The 17,245-nt window shown below is 43.3% G+C and overlaps 1 protein-coding gene across 1 annotated transcript; it reads left to right on the forward strand.

The window, feature by feature from the left end:
* Positions 1-9,080: 9,080 nt before the first annotated feature.
* Positions 9,081-16,926, forward strand: LOC125291058. The gene is made up of 6 exons (XM_048237585.1): positions 9,081-9,127; positions 9,329-9,376; positions 11,241-11,645; positions 11,829-11,919; positions 15,518-15,663; positions 16,219-16,926. Exons 2-6 carry the CDS (start codon positions 9,346-9,348, stop codon positions 16,383-16,385), a joined length of 840 nt encoding a protein of 279 aa, XP_048093542.1. The 5' UTR covers positions 9,081-9,127; positions 9,329-9,345; the 3' UTR covers positions 16,386-16,926.
* Positions 16,927-17,245: the final 319 nt, after the last annotated feature.

Genomic DNA, 17,245 nt, shown 5'->3' on the forward strand with positions numbered 1-17,245 from the left:
CAAGCTCAATCTTTTAAGAAATCAAAAAATAAATAGCGGGCAGATCAGGCTGGGTTCACCCAGCCTAGTCCATAGGCACCCGATATTGTTTAATTTTCCGATTGAGATATACACGCTCTGGCTATTCTAAATGCAAAAATGCATCAGGGAGTTATGGCAAAACGGTAACTAACAAACTAGATCCTAATAGAAAGCTGTTAGCTTCCCTAAGCTACAGGTAGGATTATAAGGTAGGCCTATTTACAGCATAAATTGTCAATAGGCTATGCTGGCGACACAAATAAAATCTCCTTTGGAAACCAATGGCTTACGCCTTACAGTATCAAGCGGACTTAAACTGTCATATCGCGGGCGAAAAGTTGTAATAACATTCACGCAGCTCCATGAGTCAAGGAAAGCGCGAATGAAGTAGCCACTTCTAAATGGGACCCACTACACAGTAGCTTAAGGTGTTTTGCTAAAGCAGCCATAATGAAATGAAGGTGTCATTGTTTGGATACTTCACACACACGTGCTTTTTAATTTCACAGACTACAACTACCAAGCTGTAATCAAAGCACATTGATTCCCCTCTCACACCCTGCACGCACTTAAAACAAAATAAACAGGCGTCTCAGTCTCACGCATGTATAGGCAAAACTGTATCAGACCGGTGTAACGTTGGTAAATCTTCCATTGCACAGAATGATTTTTGTAGCGCGTGCAATAAATGACAGTCGAAAGATACAAACAGTGCTGCTATACATTTGCTTGGTATAACTGCATTTATAGTTTTCTACAAATGCAATAAATCAAATGCCTCCATCACTCAACCAACGCTAACGGTAACATTACCTAGGTCCTTATTAATATTGATTAAGATTAACGTACCTGCAGTAAAAACCAAGCATGTCCGATAAACATCCTCAGATTTATTTCGGCTTCAAGAAGAAATGGGAATTACACCTCATGTGAACATCGTCCTATCCTTATTAGATGTTTGCTGCGGTAAATTACAGTCCTTGTATGAAGCGTCCATTGTTTTTTTTCAACCCACTTTTAACTTCCAACAAAATTACGTCTCACTGCAACGATCGCGCCATCTAGTGGACAAACGACTACTTCTCACCAATACTGAAAATGCAGCCATGATGATGATGATGAATATTTATTTTGGCTTTCTTTTAATCCTACTGATTTTCATTTTTTTTACGGGGGCAAATCACAAATGAGTGATTATGAGCCAGGTTGATGTGGGCCCTTGAGACCAACATACCATAAAAGATTCACAGAGAACTGTGTCTGCCCTACCCTCCTTTTCCAGTCCAGCGGGGGCTGCAGATGAAAGCTAAAAATGACGGTTCCATGCTATCCATGTGGGGGTACATGCCCACCAAGTTTGTGTGTACCCGGTCTTTCAGTGTCCCGGGAATCCTTGTTGGTGTACGTCACTAAATGTACACATAAATTATTTTATTGTAAGGCTCCCCATGAACGAAAGTATACAAAACTTGGCATGCATTCAGAGGGTGTCATAATGATCCTACACTTTTAATTTCGTGCAGTTTTGACCTTGTCAGCCAGAGATATTGAGATGAAAACACCTAATTTTTTGCTTTTTAATTTTTAACTAGGTGGCGCTATACATGAAATAAGTGGTAATGGGATGGGTTGACATGCCCCCTTAAGACCAACATACAAAAAAAAAGGTGGACCTCCTAGGCCCTACGGTTCTCGAGATATTCACAGAAAACTGTCTCCGGCCACCTACAGGCCAGTGGGTGTATAGTAACATAAATTAATTTATTGTGTGGCCCCCCATGAACGGAATTCCACAAAACTTGGCGTGCATACAGAGGGTGTCATAATGATCCTACACTTCCAATTTCGTGCAGTTTTGACTATGTTAGGTCACAGATACCTTCAATTACACCACCTCATTTTTACTTTTTTGTGTTTAATTAGGTGGCGCTATACATGAAATGAGTGGTTATGGAATGGGTTGACATGGCCCCTTGAGATCAACATACAAAAAAAAAATTGTCCTCCTAAACCCTACGGTTTTCGAGATATTCACAGAAAACTGTGTCTGCCCTACCCTCCTTTTGGGGGTCCAATTCAGCAGGGGCTACAGATCAAAACGAAAAACGATGGTTCCATGCTATCCATGTGGGGTTACATGTCCACCAAGTTTCGTGTACCCGGTCTTTCAGTGTCCCGGGAATCATTGGACGGAAATTTGGGCATGCGAAAAAAAAAAAAAAAAAAAAAAAAAAAATCTGGCCAGCAGCTTGTGGGCGGTCATAATTAGTCTTACTATGTAACAGTGCACCTTTTGAGTGAATGTGCACATTTGTGTGTGTGTTCCATTGCTCATTTATATTATCCAGGCCACAAGTCTTTTGGAGTGGCTCCAGAATGTTTGTATTTGTGTGTGGATGTAAGAGAGGGAGAGTTTTCATTGAGGTGGCCAAATGTTTATGACTGTGTGTATATGTTCATGTTATTTGTCTTTCCTATCTTCCTAGGCTTGCAGAAGCTTGGAGCAACAGTAGCTCCGGGAGAAGTGACGTGACTTTGTTTGTCGGCTGGTGCTTATGTGGGGACAGTGTGCGTGCGTGCGTGCATGTGTGTGTGTGTGCGTGTGTGTGTGTGTGTGTGTGTGTGTGTGTGTGTGTGTGTGTGTGCGTGCGTGTGTGTGCGTGTGTGTGCGTGTGTGTGTGTGTGTGTGTGTTAGGGGATGCTGGGCCTCGGTGTACTGCGACGGCCTCCTGGCCCCATCTGTTTGTGGGGCTTCAGGGGCGCCGGAGATCAGAAGGAATAACTGGACCCGCTCCTGCTCACGTCTCATTCCTGCAGGGGCGTCGGCGAACATGCACGCCAGCGCAACGCAGCATAGCGCAGAGAAGAGCGACTGCGCCTGGGACACACACAGACACACACACACACACACAGAGACACACACACACACACACACACACACACACACACACACACACACACACACACACACACACAGAGACACACACACACACACACACACACACACACACACACACACACACACACACACACACACACACACACACACACACACACACACACACAGTCCTCAGCATGTCAGTGCCAACTACACATTGCTAAATAAATTTCCTCTCTCTCATCGTCATGGGGGTTAGGGGTGGAGGAGGTTGTTGGTGGTGGTGGTGGGGAGGGGATGGAGAAGAGGGAGGAGAAGAGGGAGGGGAAGAGGGGGCGCGACTGCAGCACAAAGGACACCTCTCCGCTCCGCGTGCCGAAAATGGAGCTGCTAAGAAGTGTCTCTGGAGGCGCCTCCGTGCCTCTCTGCGCTCTGCGCCGGTGCTGTGCTGTTCCGTTGCATTCTGTTCTGTTCTCGTCGTGTTCTGGTTGACTTCTCTCTGCTCGAGCTTGTGTGAAAGTTTTTACTTCCACCTCTGTGGACAGTAACTTTTGTTCCCTTGATCGGCAGAGAAACTTCACACCTCGTCCTAACGCACAGCTGTCAGTGCACAATAGTGCTCTCTGCTAAGCCTTTCTCACATTAGACAGTTTATAAGAACTCTTTCCCACAGAGTTCTGGTTTTGGTTTTGGTTCCTTCTCAAAATACATCATCACCAGGGAACCAAATTTTGGGGTTGAATTGAGCATTGATATAGTCAAGACTGTTTAACATTCTTTTTGGATTCCCTCAACTTTGTTCTCAGACATGGTGAGAAATGCCAGCTGTGTAGGTTGGATGGGGTGCCATGTTTGCCAAGGAATCATGGAGTGAGCCACCCTTCACATCGCCATGGAACATAAGCTCTCATTTAAATATAGAGTAAAAACGCCACGACATGAAAGCAAAAAATAAGTGATAGTGCCAATTATTAATAATGAAACAATTTCTAGGGGGTTATTTAAATCAGCTTCCCTCGCATGAAGAATCTTTGTAATTAACCTCTGAATTCCATCTCGAAGCAAACACAGACACACACTCACAGACACACACACACACACACAGGTTCCATAAGTGCTCACACCTATGATTCCCTCCTGCCACCTAGAGGAGAAACCATGCAGAGTATCACTGCTCCACTCTCCAGCACCAAGCCAAAAGCTTTGCTCACAATCAGATTATTTATTTGGGTTAAAACCACAGAATCAAAACAAATAAACATACAAAACATTCTGAGGTCATTCTTGGCCGGACAGAGCAGCAATCCGATCAGTCGAAAAGGCAGGTGGTCATTGAATTACAAAGGGGATGACATTGTATATAAAGACAGCTCAAAATGAGGCCTGGGCATTTTTTTGGAAGGAACGGATATAACTACATCTAATCAATCCCTGGAATGATATTACATTTCTCCGTTGAACATTTTCATAACACAATGAGATTAAATAAAGATGCCCAGCCTCTCCAGACTGAGCGTCTTTGCTTGCTACCCTGGGAGAAGGCCTACGGGCGTGTGGGAGAGCACGAAGTTATAATTATGTATGCTATCGGTGTTCTTAAAGGGTAATTATACTGAAGTTGGCACTTTTATCAGCAAAGTTGGATGTGAAAGTACAGTAATTAGATATTACGCAAATGTAATTAGGTGTTCTTTTTAATGAGTGCTGCTTTAAAATAGGGGGTATTCCCGAGCTCAAGAATAAAATTAATTAGTTCTGGAGTTCTGAATTGATCTCTTCGGGCTGATGTAACTCGTGTGGCATCCCAGAGCTGTGTGTGAAATGTTTAATGATTCAGTTTATGTGTGATCTCACTTGTCTGTTTGGCATTGTGGATTATAGGGTGGCCATCTGCACGTTGCTGTTCATTTTGTGTTTTATTCTTATTTTGATGGCATGACGATAAGTACACAAAATGAGTCTTCTATAAAAGTACTGTCATGCTTTCACTAGCATTTTTCCCATAAAGGTTTAACATTCCCTGAGCTTTATTTAGATAGAGACACAAGCCAAGCAGAATGATCTTGGTCTTTATGAGTGACTTGCTTGAGGTCTTGCACAAAGATCTCATCAGCCACACTTTGTATGTATGTGTGTCTATGTCTATGTCTGTGTGTTTGTGTGTGTGTGTGTGTGTGTGTGTGTGTGTGTGTGTGTGTGTGTGTGTGTATGCCACAGGTTGTCTCCTACTGTGAGCCAGCACTCCCTCCAGGCCACCCCTTTTGTTTGTCCTGACACTCTGCCGTGTTCTTCCTCTTCATCAAAGCCGTGTGTGTGTGTGTGTGTGTGTCTGGGTGTGTGTGTGTGTGTGCATGTGTGAGTGTATGTGAGGGCGTATGTGTGTGTGTGTGTGTGTGCATGTGTGTGTGTGTGTGTGTGCATGTGTGGATGTGTGTTCGTCCGCTCCCTCCTATCCCACCCGTGGTGAGTCACACTCACAGCAGGGCCTGGTTGAGCCAGACCCGGACGGGGCCTGCAGCGCTCCACCCTCCCCTAGGGCCCGCCGAGCCTTTGATCAATATGTGATTGACTGCGACGCGTGTGACATTCATCTCACCTGTTCCATCAAACACACACACACACACACACACACTCACACACCTCGCTCCTGGAGGAGTCGTACAGATTGAGGAGCTGTCTGTTTCTCACCTGCTGTTCCGAGGGGGGCTGCGGTGTACCATAATAACTCCCGTCCACCCCGACCCCCCACCCCCCAACGGCAGGTCACCTTTCTTGTCCGGCACGACATCTCCCCTCATTCATTCTGACTGCTTGCCATGACTAAGGGCGCCGTCAGGATCATGACTCTCTTTGAAATGGAGCCGGCGGTGAATCACAAGGCGAAAATGAAAAAAAAAATTCACACACGATGGAATATCTGAACATTGTGCACTTAAATAACACTAGAATCGTAATACCATCCCAAACATAACACAACATTCGTCGTGCTTTATTTGATGTTTGCTTGTCATTAGACAGCATTGTTATGAGCTCAGTATTGATCGTATTGTCTCATTTGATTAACTTTGATTTCTTTTCTTCTAACACGCAAGTAAATGCAATCCCATGGTATCCTTCTGAGACAACTTGTGCTTGACTGTTCTTTGTTTCCCAACCTTTGATTGGAAATGCCCACAGTATACTTGATTTAGGGGGAGTGTGTCTGACACAGTGGTGAGCAGGCTGCAGGACTCTTTCTCCCCAGAGCGTTGTCCCTTAAGCTGGGATACTTCTACAGACATGCTCACAGCACCGTTCACATGATGCAAATGTTCTCGTCAGCACAGTCTGCATGGACTGTCCCTGCAGCACCAAAAAAACTGTGTCTGTTCGGACTCTCTGGAGATACCCATGCACATGTTTGCATTGAGCAAAGATAATTGTCCAAAGAGGTCCTTAGAGACACATGGACACACGGTCATAGAATACCCACTGTGACTTTTGGAATGGACCCAGACTGGCCTCCAGTACCCATCTAGTTTTGTCAGTGTGACCCAGATTATTCTCAATCCCCCAACCAATATATATAACTAGTGTACAAAGAAAGCCGAGATGTTTACAGGGGAGGCAACAATAAAAACACTAAAAAATACCTTGTGTAATGCATGATGCGTTACACTTTTATATCCGCCATTGGTTTTTCATTTTCCAGTGAGCCTTTTCAGAAAATAACATCTGTCAAACCTACCAGGTACGGGTGCGGTTAATGAAGAGGTGAAAAATGGCAGCCGTGTCTTGGAGATGTCTGGCAGCTTTTTGGCTGATCTGTTCGCTTTTTGTCTGTTGTGCACTTTTGCCGTTCTTCTTTTAGCTGGGTGATTGTTAGGCATGAATATCATTTGATTTCCTCCAGTAGTTGGTCAGGGGAGTTTGGAGAATTAGAATGGATTTCATGTCTGGAGTAAGTGGTGCATTGCTGCAGTTCGAAGAAGGCGGGGACGGAATGAGAGAGAGAGGGTGAGAGAGCAGTGGCCTGTTGCTAGGAAACACTTGTGGCATCTCTCTTTGAAATGCCAGAGGAAAAAAACTGTGCAAGCGAACGAACAAATGAGTGGAGTGAAATGTCAAACAAATCTCTGTGGACTTTTGCAGCAGACTTCATATGACCCTTTCAGTGAGAAATGTTTATTGAAAAAAAAAAATGGGTATTAGGCAGTGGGCACACATTGTGCGATATTAAAGCCTTTCGTGCATCCCATAACCGTGTGTTTCAAACTAATACCTAACCATATGGTTGTGGTAGAGTAGGCTACCCGAGTGGTGAAGGAGAAATCAGGCCGAGACAGCAGGTTTAAGAGGGCCCACGGTGTTTTATTTACAACGTGCAAAAATAATAAAAAATACAGTCCACTTCCTATCCGACACGTGAAGTAAAACGAAAAAGACAAACAAAACATTTAACAAACACGAATATCTAAGGTGTCTTACGGCTAGGCTGTATGCCACTATAAATCAGACCTGACCGCAGGACTCACACCAGCCCCTTACCGCGCGTCACGAAACTTTGAACCCCTACATAGAGAAAAGCCGGCGTTTAAATGGCCAATTAACTAATTACTTCCACCGGCGAAGTCTAAACACCCAAAACGGGCACACCGCCCCTACCTGGCGGACATCTAAAGCATACATCATGACATCAAAAGTTACCATTGCACAACCCCAAAAACGCATGATCAAATATTAAGCAACATTCCTCGAGCGCAAAGGAACGCGCCCAACATATAGAACACGGACAAATCATTCATGAAATTGACATAACATATATCATTAATTAAATAATAATCAAATAATCATAGTGCGATGTGCTGCTGAGGCGGCACATCGTCACAATGATCAATCAATTGAGGTGCCATATAATCTGCTACGCAGCTATGATGGAAAGCCCATCCTAGTCCAGTAAATGTATTCAGCACCATGGAAGTAAAGCCTGAATGAATATACATCCCTCTCTACTCTATATTTCCTTTCATTTAGTCCTTATTTGCCTCAGTTATCTCCCTTTAACAAATACTGACATATAGTTTGACTCAAATCTACCACTCACAATAGAACCTCCTGTGAAAGGCAAAGTTCTCCAGTTTGACACAACTTAGAAAGTGGACCTGGAAAACTGAGGTTACCAATGCTGACTGTCTTCTAAACCTGCTCCTCACATTAGACAGAGCATATTAGCATGTCCTGCCCCTAACCTGTCCCGTTTAGCCCTGCATCCTTTTCAGGAACCACACTTTCTTAGCCACTCAGATGTACAGACCCATGATATGCAAGTCTTTGCGAGTGCAGGACTGAGAGTGAGAGCTTCAAAATGAACAACGTCACTGTCATCAAATATCACTAAAGTCCTGGATGTTGAGTGTCATCAGGCATTTTGAGGTTGAAAATGCAATCTTTCACTGGCTTTATATGGAAAACAGCTGTGGTGATTAAGCTCTCTCATTTCCATTCAGGCGGCAAAAATGACATAATATGAATTTGTACTGGCACAAGAGAGCGGATGATGACAGAAATTTCATATTCCGTTGAAATGCCCCTTTAAGGATGGCAACATCAATGAAAGTAACTGATAGCAGTAATCCCAATGCTATGCCACAGGACATACCAGTCAATCCACAGTGTAAGACATCTGTTGTGTCATGTTCATAAGATGGAGTGCTCTCGAGCTCCTGCAAACTAAGCCACTGTAAAAGACACTGTAGACAGGGATTTAGCACTGATATGATCATTTCAGCCGTGTTTGATCAAAACATCAGGTCCCTTTGAAGGGTACTAGAGAGACTACTAAAAGTGTAACTTTTAAAAAGTTTAAAACAAATTGCAGCTGCAGTTGTTCTGGTTTGTCTTCAGAAACTCACACACATACATGCATTAAGAGAGGTTTCTGTGGTGTCTTCAAACAGCATCTTACCAGAATCTTACCATCAGGGCAAGCTGTTTACTATGGAACTTTTCACAACACTTCTTTCAGGTCCCACTCTGTGGCGGGAAGAGAAATATGTCTTTGGAGGCCAGTATCAATATTGACGAAAGCAGACTTGGCTGTGGCCTAGACTCAAGTGGACTTCATTCAAAAGAGAGAGAGAGAGAGAGAGAGAGAGAGAGAGAGAGAGAGAGAGAGAGAGAGACAGGGTGAGAGAGAGAAAAAGTCCACACAGGCTTCTCTTTGTTGCTGTTCAGAACTTCGGCAGACAGGTAAGCAGGGCATTTCAGTCCAGGCGTGATACGGATAAAAATATACATTAAATGAAAGCTCTTAGTCACAGAAATGTTTGAAATAGGCAGGTTGTGTTATGTATGAGTTTTTGAGGGGGAGACAACCTAACATTCAATACTCTGGGTTTTTTTCCCCCCTTTACCTATGCTGTCTCTTTGCATATTCTTTTTGTACCACAGATCACAGCCTCTCAGAAATGCTGGGGAAAACATCCCTGCTTTTGTGCTGTAAGTACAACCGCATCAGATTTGCAACTCCCAAAACAGGGCACATTTTTGCCTGTTTTTAATCAGGTTTAATCAGGCATTCAAGTTTTATGAAATTCCATGTATTATTAATCAGTGGATGCAGAAATATGAATCAAGCAAAACAGCCGCTTGTATTATAGTATATTAAATACATATCTTATGAATTGTGCATGAATTGTGCTTAATTTAAACCAGCTCTGGGGGAACTTAATGGCATAGGCATATAGTTGTGAAGCATAATTGAGTGTCTTATGCCACATTATTGTCATTACGAATGCTTGATGCTTAATCACAGAGGATACTTCAATACCACCAAAGGGTGGCCATTATTATAGAAGCAAATAGAAGTGCCTATATTGCATAGAGCATAGGAAGACATAAATGCACTGAGACGTGTATGGCTGTCACTGTGTGTGTGTGTGTGTGTGTGTGTGTGTGTGTGCATGTGTGTGTTCTGATAGATGAGCAAGAGTGAGACAGATAATGACAGAGAGAGACAAACAAAGCAAAATTTAATGAAGAGATGGAGAGAGAGGCAGAAAGAGAGTAGGTGAAGAAAGAGAGAAAAGGTGGGTCGAAAAATAAGAGAGAAGAAGAAAATGTAAAGGGAAGAAAATAAATTAAAAGAAGAAATCGATAAAGAAATGCGATGAAGAAAGAAATAGAGGCGTCTGAAAAAATAAATTAATCAGTAAAGAAATCAGTGGCATCAGTAAAATCGAGTCATCAGTCGGCATCGTCATCAGGCATCGATAAAAAATGGGCATCAATCATCAGTCAAATCGTCATCAGTCGAAAAAACTCAATCATCGGGCATCGTCATCAGAAAATCGTCATCGAATCGAAAAATCAGTAAAATCGTCGAAAATCGATCTTTCATCAGTCATCAATCATCCGTCTCAAAGAAAAATCAGTCATCGAAATCATCGTCATCAATCGCGCATCAATCGGCATCGTCATCGTTAGAAGAAAGTAAGTGAAAGAGCAGGCGAGAGAAAGTAGGTAAAGAAAATAGGTAGAAAAGAGCAGTGAAGAAAGCAGGGTGAGAGAAGAGGTGAGAGAGCAGGTGAGAGAAATGGGTGAGAGAGAGCAGGTGAAAGAGCAGGTGAGAAAATGAAATTAGAGAAAATGGTGAGAGAAAGAAATGGTGAAAGAGATGCATTAGAAGAAAGTAGGTGAGAAAGAGAGAGAGAGAGAAGAAATAGAGTAGAAAGAGAGAGAGAGGAGAGAGAGAGAGAGAGTAGGTGAGAGAGCCACTACAGTAAATATGAAATCTAGTTTTCTTTATCTCTGCAGTGTCCATGGACTTCTCAAGGTAGTGGAGGCAATTAAACTGAGAATGTGTGTGTGTGCGTGCGGGTGTGTTTTTCTACATTATCATTGTATTACATGGTCTGGAGAGAATTACTCTGTGTGAGAGAAAAAAAATACCTTGATAAGCAGCTAATTTCAATTACCCTGCTGCCCCTCATGTTCTGAACGTGGGAGAGAGGCAGAAGATTCACCCGAGTCAGTGGTGCTAGGGCCGTTAATGAATGATCAAATACACGTTTCTGTGGCTATGGATGTGGGAGAGGAAAACCTCTCACACACTCTCCATGACCCCTCGCTTACAGCCATCCTGGTAAACCTTCACTTTGAAGTGTGTTCTTGCTCTCTCTCTTTCTCCCTCTCTCTCTCTCTCTCTCTCTCTCTCTCACCAGTGAGATAATCTTGGTTAATCCCTGACACAATTTAAACAGCGACACAAACTTTAAAAAAAATGCAGTGTAATCCTGTATTCTTTATCTGCCTTTTCTTTTGTTCGTCTCTTTTTTTTTCTTTTTTCTTTTGGCATCTAAAGTGCTCCTGCTAGGCCTCGCCCTGGGGATTGAGAGCGAAAGTGAGCGGAAGGTGAAAAAAGAACAAAAGGGAAAAGAGCCTCCCCGCAACAAAGCGCGCAGTGCCGGTGCCGGTGCCGGTGGTGGAGATGGTGGTGTTGGTGGCGTTGGTGGAGGTGGCAGCAGTAACAGCATGGCATCCACGGCTCGCGTCAAAGCCAAGAGTGGGCCCGGGCAAAACAAAGGCCAAGCCAAGAGGCCAGGGAGCGACAAAGTGGCGCGGAGTCAAAAGAAAGCAGCGGGGCCGCGGAACGACGCCGGCTGCACTGCCATCGGTGGCATATGCCAACGCAACACCTACGTGTGCCAAGGCAGATACCTAAAGGAGAAGTGTGTTGGCACGCCAGGACGCCAGTGCTGCATGCCAGGTTCTCTGCATCACCGGGAACCCTCTCTGAATGTCTTAATTTCTTAAAACCCAACTTTTTTTGGTTTTATTCTTTTTCTTGTAAACAACTCACAGGGAGTCACACAGACTGAAATGTCCCCTTCCCTTCTCTCTTTCTCTCCCTCTCTCTGTCTCTCTCCCTCTCTCTCCCCTCTCTCTACAGCAGGGGGCTGGGATGTCTTCTGTGCTGGGCACCACCACAACCGGGTGAGGGCCTGTGACGGGTTTGGCTGTGGAGCGTTCAACTCTGTCAGGTAGCTTCCGAACTCCCGACTCTGGTCCTCATGCAGCCTGGTCCTCACACTAAGCTGCCTGCTGTCTGAAGGCATTTCATCCTTATCATGTGCTTCTTACCTCCTACAGCTTTTGGAATTGTGTTTGACAGCTAGGAGACTTTATTAGGAGACTGAGATATGAACTGAAATGACGTTTGTTTCCAAAGCAACTGAAACACCACTGGTACATAAGAACAGTATGCAAGCTACTGAAGAATTGAACCTATATTATCTGGAGGTATATCAGCACACAGCTCAGAAAGCACAGCTGCCGTTCCTCCGATTACAGTCATCTCCGTTGTAAATCAGAATCAGGATCTGGAATCAGACACTGGCTGGGGATTGTGTCTGCCTTACTGGAGACGCCACCACTTGTTGTATAAGTATAAGTATATATACTCTTTTGATCCCGTGAGGGAAATTTGGTCTCTGCATTTATCCCAATCCGTGAATTAGTGAAACACACACAGCACACAGTGTACACACAGTGAGGTGAAGCACACACTAATCCCGGCGCAGTGAGCTGCCTGCAACAACAGCGGCGCTCGGGGAGCAGTGAGGGGTTAGGTGCCTTGCTCAAGGGCACTTCAGCCGCGGCCCACTGGTCGGGGTTCGAACCGGCAACCCTCTGGTTACAGGTCCGAAGTGCTAACCAGTAGGCCGTGGCTGCCCCTTGTAACAGGTTTGAGTTAGCATAAAACGTTGGTGTTAAATTGTCACATGGTATTTGGTGTTATGTGTAACCCCTTCTTAACGGGTGTACGCATAACAGGCACAAGTTACTATAAACATAGACTATAAAACAGTGGCGCAACAGGATCCTGAGGTATCAGCAGTTGAATGGCGAGTTGGCTGACCATTCCTGAATACCAGTAGGATATTAAACAACAATCAAAATAGCGCGGTGCCTCCACTGAAAAAATACTACACTTACCTTAAAGCTTGTGTATGATGTAATCTTACAGAATAAAAATATACAATGAATGGGTAATTACACTAGTGGTGAATGCAGTTACAAAAAGGAATTGCCAATACACCCGAAGTATAATGAAATATAACAATACAACATTTATTCACTAGTAATAATAATAGGAATGACATTTATAAGAAACTTCAATGAGAAGCAACAGGGAATCAACGCCCTGGCAAATAGACTAACGTTAGCGAGTGAACAATTCTCTCTGAGTGGAACAGTGGAACCCGAAACGTTAACGTTAACAGACAGTAGGCCTAATGGTTAAATACACTGTTAGCTTAAGCTAAACAGTTCCCAGTGTGAAAGACAGACAATAAATACAATACACCTCTTATTAAATCGCAAGAATACACAAATAGTATTTGTGATATAAATCATAAATAGTGTAGCTCCGGTGGGCCCAGCACCAGAGGTAACAGTCGTCCTTCAGAGGTTGGGTAGCTCCGGTTGGTCCAGCACCGTAGTTATAATTGAGTTCGTCTCCAAAGGAAAATGTTCAACTGCAGCAAGAGCTAGAGTAGCTAGTAGCTAACAACCAGTAGAACTAGCTAAACGTTAAGCTCTGAGGCAACAACAAAACCCGACAAGAGAAACGAACCCCCACCAAAACCTTTCACAGTTCACCGTTCATGGGCCGGTATACATACAAGTACAGCTAAGTTGCCACAAAACAGTACTGACAGGCGGAGCAGGTGAAAACAGTGATCTCTCTCTTCTCTGGGCAAACTAAGACTCACAAGCCTTCTTCCCCTGAGGAGATGGAATGTTCATATTCCCCGCGATTTCGCGGGCATAAACAAATAACAAATAATCATTGGCTGCTTAGACAATTCAAATAAAAGCAAAACAAACAAAGACATTTGATTGGTGCACATGTATAGGATGTCATATAATCACAGGAGCAAGTAGGCTACAAAGCATTCTGGTACTAAAGTTAATTCATACAAACAAAAAACTCGATTTTACAGGTGCTTACATAATTACACATGAGAGGACAGGTTAATTAACACCATACACTTAGGCAATCTACTTGCGCTTGTTTGTTGGGAGGTGTTGGATTCTATGGAAAATGGGAGGAAAATGGGAGGTGTTGGATTCTATGGAAACTCCTGAAATTATGTAGCCTGGGTGCCATTCCGAACTTAGTCCCGCCCCACGGGAAGTTCGGTCTGGCATTGCTCCATTGTGGGGCAAGTATGCTCGCCCTAAATCGGGCAGACCAATCATACCAGGCTTTACAATGATGCAGGTGAGCAACATCGCCTGGTCTATCACGTCATCTGAGCACGCTTAGATTAGGCTTATGTTTGACACAAAAACGCTGTGGCTAGAAGGATACATGGCTTTTAAGGCCCCATATGGAAAATTCATATTATTTAATGAGTTTGTATCACTGAAAATGATTATTTCTGAAAACTTTGGCCAAAGTTGAGATGTGGGAAAACTGGTGGCTTCACTTTCATCAAGGGAAAACAGCGCTGTTGCATTGCGACATGTTCCCTCATTCGTTTGAAATCTCTGATTGACCACCTGTTCGAGGGATTTGCGACAGCTGTTTAACATATTTGTAGCATATCATGGTTCAACAGAATTATTATTATTAATTATATATTATTTAATAATTATTATTATTAAACAGAGGGGATATAGGAGCAGAAGGATGGATTGTGTGTTTTCTTCCTACACCTCACGGTAAGCTATTTTGTTGCTCTGATTGATTAGGTCTATCCAGTTGAGTGCAGAGACATTCCCCCCCTGTATCGGTTGAAACACGCCCCATAATTACGTCCCAATGGAGCAGTATCAGACTCATATACTGATTAGAATTTGAGTATGACAACGTCAGGCTAGAAATTATGCATTTGAGATCCAATAGATAGTGAAGTTTTATTTTAGTGATTTAATTTGTCATCTACTGTTGATAATAGTTATGTACACAGTATTGTAGTGAAATCATTACTCTGTAAAGGGTGGACAGCTGGTATATCAACTGCCTCTGCGGCTTATCGTTATTGGATTTTCCTCTTCAGATGTGTCTGAGCCTTTTCCCCTTTTTCATCATCACTGAAATGAGGGTGGGGACCTGCAAATGAATATCTGTCCTCCCCGACATTCTCCCATTCCCTCTGTTCTTTTGCCTCCTGTCTGAAAGGCACAAAACAAAAAATATATATTTTCTGGCAAGTTGGCGCCCCAGAACTTTTCTCTCCAAAGGACTGTAAATGAGCAGAGAGAATGCAGCGAGGAGTGATCTAAGGAGGTGTCTGCATGAGTGTGTCATCCTGGCAGGGCTGTCATTAGCCTTTGTCTGGGCTGCACTTGTTTTCTTCGCTTGTCTGATTGCATCTGTACACGTAACACAAGAAAAGTGGAGTTCAAAGTGCATACAGTACTGTTTTTCTTCTGAATGAGTATGACAGACATCAGAAGAAATGAAGGCATGACACTAGAATAACAAAACTAATTGGCATTTGTGCATTTTACCTGTCTTTAAGTGTAAGTCCTCAGAAGTATTATCCATGGGTTGCAATATTGCAGTCGTGGCAAATAGTATTGCATGGTTTATCAAATGTTGATTATTGTCTCATGCTTGTCTTACAGAAATGGTGCTCGTTTCAAAGGAGTTGACATTGTGTGTGATGATTACGGCAAGATCAATGCCCCTTTCACCGGTACACTGGGTGGTCCTGTTGGCCGCCGTGAAGCTGATGGCATCCAGTTTGATGGTGTTAAGCTCTCCAATTCCGGTAAGTCTGCTGCCTATGCTTCCAGAGGTGGAAATAGTTCTCCCTGCCAAGACGCATCTACCTGAATTCCCCTGAATGGGAAACTAATGCGTTTTCAATTACAAAAATTTAGCCCAAAAACCCAACACAGTGATAGCACAGGGCACGTCCAGGGCTAATGTCTCATTAGAGAGGAAGCTAGGGGTGATTTGGAGGATTATGGGGAAAGTGTGGAGGAGGACTGAGATCTCCCTGAACTTCTCATTGCCTTTGACATCAGGACCTTGGAATTTATGAAATCCCATCAAAGTAAAAACATGCATAATCATTCCACACTAATGACCATCGTTAAAAGAGGAAACTACATTACTATTAGAGAAGCAATATGGATTATAACAGCTTTTTTCATTATACCAGCTAACAGCATCTTCACTGAACTATGCAGCAGATGCAATTAACTGCATCATGGGAAGAGTATGTTCCTCTTTCATGGAAGGTTACACTAGCAAGCATTAAGTTTTTTTTTCAAGAATAATGCATGACACATTTTGGCTTGTCTGCTTTATGCCTTTGCAGTGCACTGTGTGAAGATCTTCCACATTCGCCCCCATCGCTACACAGGGCCCATCTCTCAGGGCGAGACGCTAGGCTACCTGCTGCCTCTGCAGGAGCGCTTGTCTGGCATCACCTCACATCTGGAGCTGCAGATGTGTGACCAGTCCGACCCCACGGCCTTCATCTGAAACAGCAGTGGACAGAATATTCAAACAGGCCTGTGCAGGCAGTGGTGTTATGTAAATGTGCCAGTTAGTCCTGGTTGTTTCATGGTATATGCTAGAATACTCCAGGCTTCCAACTTTAAACCGTACAGTCCAGTAAATGTATATATCTGAACAGCCTTCATAATTAGCTGAAGATGGTGCAGACATTGTTGTTCAGTTAAGGAATAGCTGCATTTCAAACATAGCCCAGTGAGGGCGCTCTAATGCAGAATTATTTATATGCTTTCTCACTATCAAAGACCACAAGATGGCAGTAGATGTTTATTTCATTGTTTGGACTAGGACACTTAAGCTCCATATTCCAATTTGCATACTTCTGTACTTACAATACCTACAGTAATATGAGTGCACATGCACTTATATTAGGTATTGTAAGTACAGAAGTATGCGAATTGGAATATAGTGAAGATGTCTGTAAATATTCCTCTTAGACATGTAAAAAGCAATCACAAAGAACTTCTGCAGGTGGCAAACACCCTTAATAAAATGTCAATTAACCTGATGTTTAGTGTTTTATCACTCTGTTACACACAATGCTAACTTATGGAGGAATCGTAGGGCTCAGTTGGCTGCTTGACTTCAGTGGTACCTTAACTGTGTTTATCATGGGATATCAATGTTAGGCGATTGGGTTCTAACCTGACTCCGCCAGATGGATTGCTATTTGGGTTCATACATGTATGTCTAGAGAAACTTTAACTTGTATAAGTTGTATTATTTGTCATGGCACGTCTAGGCCTAGCCTATACTTTCAAGACTGAGATCTGTATACTGTAAATTATGCCACCAAAGAATTGTGCAATGAGCACTTATCTAACCCA

The sequence above is a fragment of the Alosa alosa genome, chromosome 2, assembly GCF_017589495.1.
Source record: "Alosa alosa isolate M-15738 ecotype Scorff River chromosome 2, AALO_Geno_1.1, whole genome shotgun sequence".
Taxonomy (NCBI): domain Eukaryota; kingdom Metazoa; phylum Chordata; class Actinopteri; order Clupeiformes; family Clupeidae; genus Alosa; species Alosa alosa.

Coding starts and splice junctions, on each gene's coding strand:
- LOC125291058 (XM_048237585.1), top strand. CDS start 9,346: ATGCTGGGGAAAACATCCCTGCTTTTGTGCT. Junction 11,920..15,517: donor GGAGCGTTCAACTCTGTCAG/GTAGCTTCCGAA, acceptor CTTGTCTTACAG/AAATGGTGCTCGTTTCAAAG. Junction 15,664..16,218: donor TGTTAAGCTCTCCAATTCCG/GTAAGTCTGCTG, acceptor ATGCCTTTGCAG/TGCACTGTGTGAAGATCTTC.